This window comes from Centruroides vittatus, unplaced genomic scaffold (genome assembly GCF_030686945.1).
Source record: "Centruroides vittatus isolate TY-2023 unplaced genomic scaffold, ASM3068694v2 contig_1824, whole genome shotgun sequence".
Classification (NCBI taxonomy): Eukaryota; Metazoa; Arthropoda; class Arachnida; order Scorpiones; family Buthidae; genus Centruroides; species Centruroides vittatus.
The window spans coordinates 33,184-46,799 of NW_027121123.1; the positions used below are offsets into that span (position 1 = coordinate 33,184).

The following is a 13,616-nucleotide window of genomic DNA, read 5'->3' on the forward strand; positions in this document are numbered from 1 at the left end:
TAGAGTTGTCTGTATAGATAATTGTTATATAATTATAATGGCCTTATATGCGAATAAATACGAGCTTAGAGGTTAGATAAGGCAATTAGAAATATATTTATAAAAAAAAAAATTCGGTCTTAATTATAAAAAGTGGGTAGGGAAAAAAGTATGATTTAATGGAGTAAGAATTAAGAAAAAAGTTGTTTTGAAACGTATTAACGTAGTTAAAGCCTTCAAACACGAGTCAAAATAGAGATATGGAGTGATTAATAGGAAGAAATTGAAGGAAGTCTAACACGTGACGAACACTAATTTTGAGTCTGCCACTGAAGTGAACTGTATGGCAAAACGGTAAAGTTTCTGGTTTTAGCGACATGGTACGTGTCACTTAGCATCACCACGACTATGTGACGACTCTATCCAGGCAAGGACACCATTTCGCCGGTGGTCTCCTAGCTGGCGCCAGTCCAGTGCTCTAACGACAGTATCCTATCTGATAGGCCAGCTGCAAAATGTGAATGTAGTCGTTTCACACTGACCTTCGTTTCAAGTCGACTTCTACGGCCTTTCTGAATGCTTCTCTGGCTTCCGGTTCAATTGCGTTGGATATGGTGGATGTTAGATAAGCTCTCTAAGGATTGCCAAGTGGTTTGGAATGTTTAGTGAAGTGTCCGTATTATCTATGTGCCTGTCTGTGTTGGCTTGAACTGTAAAAAAACAGGCAGAATTACCAATCGTTTTTAAGTGTGGTTCGTTCCTGTTTATAATTTTCGCTGGCTTAAGAATAAAATTTGATAAAATTCTGTGTAAAAAGTGCTAAATGAGAGACCCAATTTCGGTGTTGTATCGTAAACAAGTAGATAAATTAACTGAAAATTAATCATATCTGTGAACATTCCAGCTTAAGAAAGATTTATTCGTTTGAAAATGCAATTTAATAAATTTTTAAATAAAAATCTATAGATTCGCTAGTAAAAAACTTATTTTTCGGAGGAAACAGTTTATACAGAATAAGCATTAAAAGTAGACAAAGAGGCGGTCAAACGACAAAGATACGGCACCCACTACCTTAAGGCAAAAAGTTTAATACTATTTAAAGTAGACCTAGACCAAAACTGACTGATAACATCGATGATACGAAAGGAAGTTCAGGCTCCAGGCAACCAGAGTCTAGACCTAATTAGAAAGATAACGGGTCTGATTAGCTGTAGGCAGAAAAACCTCCATTTTGTGACAGTTTTACCTTCGAGATTCGATGTTGATCCAACACCTTAACAATCAACATTGTTTGAACTAATTTCCAGTTGGAAACGACGATGATTTTAATGCATTTATTGAGGTAATTTCCGGTTTAAATAAAGATGATAGAAATCTGTTTATTTTATTTTTTTAACTAATTTTTTTAGGATGATGTAAATATCTGTTCGGGTTATTTCCTGTTCGAATGACGATGATAGAAATCTATTGTTTTTTTTTTAAGTAATTTTTAAGATAAGTATATTAATGGTTCGAACTATGGTATTTTTTCCCTTAATTTCTAGGATGATATAAATAGTTTTATTGAGGTTATTCCCGATTTAAGTAAAGATAACAGAAATTCAAATTAGCTTAAAAGTGTGATAACTAATTTTTGAGCAGATTTATAGAAAAAAACAAGAATGATTTATTTAATTTATTAAGATAAGCTTTAGTTTGAGTAAGACAACTTGGGATACGTGATGATGATGATGATGATGACGACGATTCCTTCGAACTGATTCCTAACAAGAATGTAGGGCGATAGACTAACTTTTTAATTAGAATAAAAAGATAATATAAGTACATTAGTTTAATTCATCACTAGTTAAGAATATGAATGATTAAATGAATTAATCCTCAGCTGAGATGAAGAAGAAGACGAAGAGTAATTTTTAAAAAAATATTCGATCAAAGATGATAAACTAAATTCCCATTTTTAAATTAATTTCTACGTATGAAAAGTGAAGATAAATTTTTAGAAAATTATCAAAAAGTCGGATACGTTTCCATACATTCAACACAAAAGAAAATAATCTTTAAGACTCTCATTTAATCATCATTAATTAAACTGATTTTTAATTTAAGTTATAAAACTACTAAGTCCTATAAAACTTTACAAATTTCTACATTTAATCGGCTTTATTGACAATGATTTTAGAATTAATCTAAAGTTTTAAATGTCTTAATTATAATTAGCCTATTGTTTAATTATAAAATTGTTAAGATTTTTTTTTCTTTTTTTTTCTCAATAGAGAATTACTCATTAATCTGGTATTCTTTTAACGATCGACTGTGTTTGAAGACGCATCTCACGCTCTTTTATCTGTTTCGTTGTCGATCATTTCGGTATCATAAAGAAAGGACATAAGGTTACCGCCCCGCACGATGGTATATAAACTCGGACTGAGTCGTAAAAACTCAAAAAAGTCGCCATTTTACTTGCCTCCACCTAACCTTGGGTGTGATATTAACATTATAATACAATTTTTTCTCAAGTCTAAGCCCATTGTAATGCTCTATATACTATTAACAAACTCCCATGCTCAGTATTTTTTTAGTATAACATTAAACATGTTTTAATACCTTAACCAGCATAGACATATTGAAGTTTTTTGGTATATTTAACGTTATAATTAATTATATATGAAGTAAAAATTCAGTTTATAAAGTTAGAAAATGCGATTTTTTATCTGTAAAACCATACATTACGTGTATAAGTCTTCAGTAAAAGCGTGTGAAGAGGCAAAGACTGTGTGTCTTTGTAGGCCTATTCGTGTTAGTTTAATAAAATTAATGATTCTAATTAAAGATTTTTCAATTTAAATAGTTTTTTAAGCTTATAAATTCGTAACTTTTATACGGAAAATCGAAGAACTTCAGCTTGTTTAATTTACTAAAAAAGTTGATTTAAAATCTTGCGAATTTTTAAATGATTCATTACGTAATAACTTAGAAAAAAATAAATAAAATTATTTCTTTCGAGAGCAGTTTAAAGAACTTTTATTTAACTAAAACTCTTCAGAACTTCATTTTTTTCCCCCGTCTCTTCGGAAACGATGTTAATAGAAAAAAAGGGGGGAAAATCTGGCCGTCTTCCAGTTATGTTTTAAAGATTAAGAAACATAAAAAAAATAAAGAAAATTGCGATTTCTACTGAACTTAATTAGAATGATTCAACATCGTAAACACAATTTACTAATAGAAAAAAAGTACCTTCAACGGAGGAATAAAAATCAATAAATTTCGATTTATTAATTAATAAAGAAAAAAAATCGAATGTTTCGGTTGTTTAATGTACTTTTAAATATTGCCCTTTATAGTTTAAATAGTATTAATGAAGAGAATTTAAACTAAAGAGGTTCATACGTGGATATAAAATGGGATTCATTAGAAGTGGAAGTGGCTATAGTCTCTGAAGAGACAAGAGAAGAAGATATCTTGAGCTTCTCTACTAAACGATTAAAAAACTTTTTGATAATTAATTGCTAAAAAACACGAAAGGATCATCGGAGTACAAGAAACAACTAACAATCTTAAGAACGATTGAGTGTGTGATTTTTACACAAGTCTGACATTAGAGTCCTTTGGAACAAATCACGTGCAAAGAGACAGTTGTAAGGCAAAGCTATCTGATCTCAGTTGCAGCATCCCAAGAGACCATCCCGAGTTCAGTTACGGGCTGCAGTTGATGGCAGTTCCGTGTACACCAATGAGTATGGTGTCTTGACGGCTTGCAACACTCCTAACTCTGCCTCCTCTGGGATTTCAAACAGTCCCATGTTTCTAATTACAAAGCTTTTTATACCTGTCTTTAGCCAAGTTATCTTTATAGGTGTTTTTCTACTATTTTCGTTGATGTGGCAAATATCGGTATTTACCTTCCTTTCATCCTTTTACTTCTTATTTGATGTGAACGAATTGAACAAATTCTCCGAAGCGTTTTAATGTCTGCTCTCTATTCTTGTTAATAAACTTGAAATACTTGTTCGTATTCGTGAAAAATCTTTAGAAATTCGACTTTAATACAAGAAAAAAACATGTAATATATATTTTTTACCTATATATATATGTATATATTATTTTTCGATTTATAGGATTATACAGCATTTTTTTAAAGATAGAAAAATTGATTACAAAATCGGATAGAGAAAACAACAACAATTATATGTAGTTAAAAAGGGGAGAACTCTGACACACGTGCAAATCGTTATAAACTATATACATAAGCCTTAGTTTCTTAGGCGACTACTGCAACTTTTATAAAGTTTCCAAATTGTTATTGTTGACATTTGAGGCCTGTGTCCTTTCTCTCATCAGCCACTTGACCTAAGAAGCGTCGTTCTGGCGTCTTCAATCTTCGCCCATTCTTATTCTGCTTAGTTGGATAATGTTATCGTGTTCCAACTTTTACTATCTTGACCTGTCATCGTAAAGGCCAATACAATCTATTTAAAATAAAAGAGAATATTCTAAATTTTATTTTACAAATATAAATATATATACATTTATATCTATATAATAATATATTTTTATAAGAAATTAATTTTTGAGAAAAAAAAAATCGTCCCGTAGAAGTAGAAGAAGAAGAAGAGACTAGAAGCGTACTAACTATTCAATTATTCATTCGAGTTCAGTGAACAAGAAAACAATGTGAAAACATTGTCACAGCGGAATCTCTCAACTGCTATGATAGGCTTTTAGGCATTAGCCGTGATCCTGTTTTCACCAACTGTAAGGACAATGAATAGAGAGAACGTAGTAGGTCATGGACAAAAATACATGCTTGTCAAATCGTATTAGATGTCCATTCTGGTTGAACATTATACTGTTCCTTCTCTCTCCTTTCTGCTATCTGTAGAGCTTTTTAGCCGCCATTTTGCGACTAGTCAAAAGGGGATGAAAATGCATTAGAGGCACAGATGGAATCGTAAACTACCTCCCGTCCTCCGATGCCATTTCTTTTTTTTTCTATTTTTTTATTTTTCCTCCTCCTCCTTCTCCTCCTTCCTTCTCAGGAAACAACAAGAACTTGGGTCTGTTCTATACAACTACTATTTGTAGTTAATGTGCGGTTTTTACCCGATTTGACGCTAAATATGTTTTTGGGGAAGTGTGTAAAGGAGATAATGTTTCCTATTTATAAATGACTATTGCTTAAAGAGTGATGGAGCGGAAGAGAGCTTAAAAGGATTTATATATACTTTTCTGTAAAAGAAACACGAGTCTTATACAATGACGACAGGTATCAGATATCTTTAATCTGTAAATCCACTTCATACGATTTGATCAATCTTTGATTAGGATTTACCGAAGTTACTAAATCAAAAATATTATTTTTGAACTCTACATCATCATTTTCTAAGTTTAGTTTGAGGCGTTATTATTAGTATTATTATTTTTTCTAAGCTTTCCAACAGGGGAGAAAATATATAAAGTATTCATTGTAGATAGGGAAGAAACCTCAACAAAAATCTTAACAATATTAACTTGTAAACATTTTTCATATTTTTACGCGTGAAAATAGTTTTTACACTCTCAGAGATTGCTAGAATAATATTCTCGATTGATATCTCGCTCGATATATCATCTTAGCGAAATCAATTTACAGAATGGAACGAAGAGATATTCAAAAAGTTTATATATAAGATAAATATATATATATATATATATATTTCCAGTTTAGAAAATCGCAAAAATACATGTTTTGTACTTATTAAAGTTAGACATTTATCATTAAAGTTAGATTGAAGGACAGGTGTACGAGCATTTGAAACAACCTAAAACCCGTCCAGGTAACAATCGTGCACCTGTGAACTAGTCGAACTTCCGACAAAATGTTACTTTACGATCGATTTTAGATAAAAGTCTTGAGGAGATAAATGTATTGTTTCGACGCATCCGGTTCTATCATATGATGCCCTATAAAACACATCACGTACAACACACGTCATTAGAAAGTGAGAGTTGACGTGGCATTTAATTAGTTTGATCGCTGTTGCTGTGCCTTGTCATATATTAAAACTGTTGTAAAGGTGTCGGGTTTTGTTTAAAAGCTCGCTTTCGTCATCGCCCCCATTAATATTTATTATCTATAAAAGAAAATAATCTTTTCGATTTCTCTCTCTCTCTTACTCGTATGTCCTATGCAGTTAGCTTATAAGAGCAGCTTAATTTAAACCGTTATTTATGACTTATTATTTTTAAAAAATGTATGTAAAGATGTGTTATAAGCTAGTTTAGATCGAATTTAATCTGATACAGTTATAAATAATTCACGAAATAGTAAAAGAAGAGGGGCGCAATCAGTAGTCGCATCAAGTTACAAATAACCGATTTTTAAAATAGAATATTTAATTATTTCAAGAATTTTAAAGTAAATTATCTTTATAAATTCACAAGTTTTATATTATTTTATCTGAAACAGAGTATAGGGTAATTATAGCCACAAAAACTGAAATTTCTTGTGTTATAAATAGAATATTTAATCATTTTAAAGTTAAAATAAACAAATAAACAATTGAATTGTTGTTTAAAAATGTTTCTGATCAAATAAGTTTTAATTATTAAAAAAATACATTTTTTTTAATCCCCGAATTCTTCGAAATCGTAGTTTATTTTAATACATGGCCCGGGGGATTTCATTTCAATGAATCATTTATAATTAATTATTTTTGGTACATTTGAATGTTTAAGTCTAACAATTCTAACTTTGGCATCGTAATACATATTTATTTGCAATCGGATAAAATAAAATTAGAAAATCACCAGATATTTTAAGAACATCCAACTTCTACTCAATTTTATATATTTTTAAACTAACAGTCAACAGATAAATCCATATTTTCTCCTTTATATCCATATTATCCGACTTATTAATCAATTAATTTGTAAAATTATAAAGTTTAATTCAAGATTCCGTTAATTAAAACCCTACATAAGAGTTAGAAAATTGGCAATTTTTGTAGGATAATTTCTCGAATATAAGTTATATAAAAACGTTTGGTCTAAATAAAAATGGGTACATAAATTCTGTTTTTTGGGGGGTTGTTCTAAATCGGATAGGAGTTTCAGTAGTCCAAGAAAGATACAGGAAAAAAAAAGTAAAGCTACAGGACCGACAAGAGTCTCATATAGTCCTACCATAAATCATGTATCCCCAGTCGTTTCAGAAGTCGCCCACTTTAGCGATGAAGCCAATCCCCCAACCAATGGTTGGCTTCTGCTTTCTCTATGCTCTAGAAAATCGTTGTCTAAGGTGGATGTTGTTGCCAGACCAGCGATGATTAATGTACTGTTCGGTATTAAACTAGTTAGAAACTCGTTCCGTTTTTTTCTTCTCATTCCTTTACCGCAATTTGCTTTGGTATTGTCTAGCAATTCTTTTTATTTTATCCTTTACCTAATGTCTTTAGCCGTTACCATTAAAAAATAACAATATCTAATCTAAAAACTAAAAGAATATGAGGTTATTCTCACCTCTCCGCACAACGAAACGTGCTTAAAGCGGTATACTATAAAATAAAAACGATTTTTTTTTCGAACGTTTAGCTTAGTAAAATGCCCTTCAAACCCTTCTACTCTAGTTTAAAAACGTCTGGAGATATTTATTTTATGTTTAAATCATTAATTTTCTATCGGGTTATTTATTTATCTATTAATTTTTATAGCTGTTATCGTTACGGGAGAGCGTAAAAATGAGACGTTTTACGAATCGTGTGGACCAATCTAGGTTAGAACCCGTATCGATCCGTGGGAAAATAAACATTATACAACAAGAATATTTCATATAACATAATATATCCGTCCAGGTTTTCTCATTAAGAGCAATCGAATCTCTTATGCAACTCAAGCAATACCGTTCGTAATATTTCACCATCAAACTACTCGAACGTTATTTAGACCCAATCACTGTAAATGGATAGCAATTCCCAAAATGATTCTACGTCATTTTTCAACTTAATTAGATTCGTAGGATATTTGTACTACTCACGAAACTAACATAAACGTAACCTTCTATAGAAGAGAAGCCTAACAATAGAGCGGTGTGTACACTTAAAAAAAAACTGTCTTTAGCTAATTTATATCTGGGAAAACTTGACAATTAAGCAATTTTGTTGGTAACAAAACAGTCAATGATCACATTTTCGATTTGTAGGGGAGCGTAACAGTAGTCAGTCATAACCAAACCGTTGCGTGATCGTTCTAATGGCGTACGATACACATCCATCTACGTAGATATATATATATATATATATGCACGTTGTTTAAATAGCCATATCTGCAGTTCTCTGCACTGTATTTACTCTTCAGGTCCATTTGGTAGTGTTGAGTCACGATAGCTTGGCACTGCAGTCGTTCGAGTAGGGCACAACGTGAAACACAACTTTAATGGAAAAGTTATTCCTTCTCTTCAGCGAACTGTGTAAACACAGGCAGGTTCTGTCTAATGGGTTACTTCTAGCTAGCACCTTTCCACCTCTCTGATCTCAATACGAGTAGAAAGAAAAAGAATTGACTACTCATTAAGGAAGCACTGACTACTGTCTTGTCTGTATCATTAATCAAAAAGGGGATAAGCATACACACATACCCCTTTAATATACAGAAATTTATCGAAATATCTAAGTAGAGAGTGTTGTGAACTTGAGATTTAATGAGTTGTTAACAGCTTTTCTCTTCTTGACAGAAGGAATTTTGAACCCCTTTTTTTAAATTTTTGTTTCGTTTTGTATGCATTATGACAGTTTACACCATTCTTCCATCTGTATGTGTCTGTATCGTGTTAAGAATATTTCAGTTTTGGGTTGAGGGTTGTTTAGCGATTTGATTTTTATTCCCTAGAAAACTTTTATGAGATCTGACTGTGACTGTGTGTGTGTGGAATTATCGATAATTAAGAAAATTTCCTAATTAATGCTAGGGTCATTAAGATGATTTCTATTTAAATGAGATGTTTTACTTTCACCAAATTTTAATTTTAGTCACTCAAGTAGGGAATTTATGTAAAAATTTATGTCGTGTTGAAATGTGTTTTAAAAGCTAAATAATGGCATTTAGCGGTCGGAAAAATGGGATTTATAAAAATTAAAGTTTGAAATCTCCACTTATCGTTTAATGTATTAAATTTACAAAAATTCTAACCTGAATAATTATTATTAACCCATAAAAATGCTAATTTATAGATTTTTTCTTTTGTTTTTTTTAGGAATTAAAATTTATAAATATTCAGATTTTACAGCTTGTTTTTTTAAAATCTGTAATTGGAAATGTGAGTAAAAAGATAATAAATTAAATTTTAGATTTAATTATTTTAAAACTAAAAAATTTACACATATTTATGCTAATTTCGAAGCTTAGATATGTTTGCTTCTATGCTAAAATTTTACATATTTATAAGCATTAAAAATATATTAAAATCTTAAATATAATTAAAAATTCATATTTACTTGTAGTTTAAGTTACTAAATTGAATCTTTATTTCTTCAAAAATATAAAATTTTAATCAATTTTAGCATATTTTAGAGTCAAAATTCATAAAAATCCAACTTGCAATCATCGAAGTTCGCATCACACGGAGTAAAATTTACGAAAATTTAAACATATTTCATGAAAAATATTAAATTTTAGGTACTAAAAAACGATTTTCGGATATGTTTTTTTGCTATTTTACATCATTTTAACTGGTACAAGTCACAAATTTTCGGTCCTAACTGTGCGTAAATACAATACGTTCGTGCTCTACACGTAGATCACGAATGCAAACAAACAACGAAAAATACGTACAGTTTAATATATAGATTGTACCTATCGATACTTCATTAGCACAGTTTTTTTTATAAAGAGGTCAATATAATAAATAAATAAATAAAGTAATAATAATTAACATTATGTAGAGAAGAGGGAAAACATACACAATCAATACAAGGGAAGACTTAAGTAATAAAATGGCGGGTGAAGATTGTCTTTCTAATAAAATGGCATTTATCCAAAAAAATAAAATCAAAATAAACAAAACAATAGGCAATTATAAAAGAATTTCATTTGTTTTTGGGCATAAACAAAGCTTTAAACAATAGTTTTTAATAAAAAAAATTGTTAAATGATAATTTAATAAGCTTCGAGGGAGTTTTAAAAAAAGCGGAAATTGTTTGTTTGATAATTCGCTTTTTTCCCCTTTAATTGTAATTAGGTCAATGAAAGTTTTGTATGTAAATTTACAGGAAAAAGAACCTTTAGAATTAACGATTATTACGAATTTTAGAATCAATAAAGTATATAGGAGTTTGAAGTTTGTATAGTTTGAATGAAGTGAAAGACGGAAAATCCAAAGAACAATGCAATAGTCACGTTGGAGAATTAGGATAAATCTACGCATTTTGTGTAAGGAACACATATAAAGCAAGAAAAATTCTTCTTTATTTTACTTAATTTCTTATTCTTATTGCTTTTTTCTATATATATCAGTGTTAAATTGTATTATTTAAGTTATTAAAACATTAAAAGTAATTTTATAAAACCGATAAAAATATGGTTTTAAATCTTATAAGCTCTTACACTTATATTAAAATTAGTAAAATGTATCATTATTAACAGATGAAAGAACGTATCTAGCAATCATTTTAAACCTTCCTCTTGTTAAAGTAACTTGTCAAAATACTAAAAAAAAAGAAGAAAAAAAAATAGAGTTAAATCGATCAACAATTAATCTGATTTTTTGGTTTAAACTTTATTTTTTTATATATTTTTATTATTTTACTTCTTTCTTCCATTGCTAGTACGAAAGTTTAGGCAATCAATAATAAGAGTTTTGACAGAAAGGCTATTCCCGAGCTACATCTCCTGTAAATAAGGTTTTATGAGGTCTACAGATTGCAGAAACTTCCAAAGTATGAATTTACCCACTTCTAACAGAAAATTTATTCTGAGGAAGTTTGAAGGAGGAAGAATAGAGTAGGAAGCGCTATTCTCGTATAAAATTCGATTTTTATTCAGATTTTTTTCGATAGAACTTTAATAATTAAAGTCGAATTTCTTAACTTTAATCAAAGTGACAGAAGGGGAGTTCGTTTAACTATGGCGTTGTTTAAAGGCTCGTTACAGAGTAATAATTATAAATTAAGGCTTTCTGTGAGTAAAAATAACTAAAATAGACTTTTCTAAATCAGAATTTGTAAGATTTTAGCTAAAATTTTTGATATTATAACCATAATGTATGATTAAAAAGTGATTTTTCAGGCCTAAGTTATTTTTAGATCGCTGCGAGTAGGTTAAATTAAACTAAACGGAATTTTAGCTTATAACAACTCTAAAACTTTATTTATTGCCTTAAATTAAACTCTAAAATGTTAAGTCTCTAAAAAAATAATAAAATTTATTATAGAATAATAATTAAAAAGCTAAGTAAACGGCGTGTGATTGCATTATAAATAGAACGAAACACGCTCAAGTTTTATCATAAAATAATTAAATTATATCGTAAAAAGTACTCAATTATATAATTATTTAAATTATGCCTTCCAAATATACTTATATAATTAATAAATCAATTAAATTACTGTTTAAATATAGCTTAAAAGCTTGTCGAGATCTACATTGACTGCTAAGATGGTTGTCGGTATTTTTAAAGAGAATATATAATAAATATAATTAATTTAAAAAAATAAGAAGTTATAAGTAATTAAACAAATTTTATTTCTCGCATTAAAACTGTTAAATATACAAGAAAGGGGCACGAGAGAAATATAAAACAAATCTGTACTAACGCTAATTGAACGGTACATAAAACGGTAAATATATACGAATATGTACAAGATTGGTTTATAATAAAACATTCTTAATTTGTAATTTAGTTTTTGTCGTATTCTTTACTACCCTTTTCGACATTACTATCTTCTTGCCAGTAATGACAAGGTGGTCGTAACCAGTTCAGAAAATATGCGTGTATGGTGACATTTCTTCTTGCATCATTCATAAACTCGGTTCTCTGTAGACTTTAGCAAGGACTATCATTACAGTGACTTATAGGACGTGGAGGAGAGTCAAGGAAGGTGCGTGCACAGTACAGCTACCGTCTACTGATGCTGGAGTCCAGACATCATCCATTAAGAGGGTTGAGTCACATGAAAGTCTCCTAGCAACGAACCGATGAGTGATAAATATTCTAGACTTTCTTCCTTCCATGTGTTCCAGCTATAAAATTACATTGGAGCTATGTAACAATTTGAATTTTTCCAACTTTCTTAGACTCGGTTTAAGGCGAAAAAAACATATATCTTAACACGTGATAATGGAATAAATTAAAAGGGGAAAAAATATTTGTTTCGTGACCATGCCTTTTTCTTGATGTTAACCTTCAATTTTAAAGGGTGCCGACTTAAAAGTTATGATCTTTTTGTGTTCTTTATAAACTTATCCATCCACATAGCAAGGGTTCGGTCTTCTGAGGGTACTCCAGAGGGGTCAAAGCATAATGACCCCTTAGAGTTGTAAACGCATTGGTGTTTCTACCTCACGCTCACCTATAAAATGCCAATGGGGCACTAGTTGCTTGTGGTCTTTCTCTATAGTTACCGGTTTATAACGGGTAGTCATAAAAATAACCGAAATATCTGAAAGTAATTTGTGGCTAAAATAAAACAATAAAACAATTTGTTACCGACCTTACCCAGTTTTTGAATTTTCAACTTATATATTAGTCCCTCATACTGCATTTGATTTATAGTTAAGAACAAATGATCCATTTATGTCAGAAAGCAATTATTAGTGTTTCAATGATAAATAGATAACTATCTGCATATTCTACAACCAAATTATCATTCTTATCGTGATCACTTTTTGTTTCAACTCTAGAATAATCAATAGGAAGACCGATATCTACATATCTATATGCCAGAGATATGAAAGTCTATTAATAACAAACTGGACTTTAATAAGCTGTCGTGTAATAACTTACTAAGCCGATATCAGATTTTTTTGTGGTTTAAAGCTATTTTAAGACCCTTAACTACTGTTTTAGGTATTATTTTAAGGCATTTTCATCTATCAGTCACTTTTAAAAATTTAAAGAAGAGAAAAATTTAGCTTAGGATGTTTATAATATAAATTAATGCGTGTTTTTAGGATTTATATTATAGATTAAATATATATATATATATATAAGCTAATATTAATAGGAAGAGCACAAAATAGAGCCAATTACTATAGAATAACTGTAAGTGTTTAACTATAACATAATTTACAGGTTTTTTTTTATCGCACTTTAAGCTGTTATTCTGAAAGAATTTGAGCATAAATATATTCAAATTTTGGAAAAAATTCGGTTATAAAGGCAGATATAACAGATAAAACGATGCTCTAAACGAGAATATCGCCGTAAAGCCCTTAAAATTGTTCTATTTTTCCATAGACTTATAAACGAAGATATAAATACACATTTAAGCTAGAATTAATGTGGAATTACATTAAAACATTCAAAATTCTTAAACTAGCATTAATTAATTAAAAATATTTTATAATATTTGATTTTTTCGTTAGTTTTTCCCTTACTAACCACCAATTGTTAAGGATTCATGTAAAGAACATTAATTTTCATGTTACAACGTTATTTCTGACGTCAC

General features: G+C 29.8%; 1 protein-coding gene across 1 annotated transcript in view; it reads right to left on the reverse strand.

The window, feature by feature from the left end:
• Positions 1-4,074: 4,074 nt before the first annotated feature.
• The window catches only part of tup (LIM1_Isl and LIM2_Isl domain-containing protein tup), a 49,144-nt gene continuing 39,602 nt past the window's right edge, over positions 4,075-13,616 (reverse strand). The window contains exon 7 of the mRNA XM_067264123.1: positions 4,075-4,445. Coding sequence (XP_067120224.1) covers positions 4,377-4,445 — 69 coding nt within the window. The 3' untranslated portion in view covers positions 4,075-4,376. The remainder of the gene's footprint in view (positions 4,446-13,616) is intronic.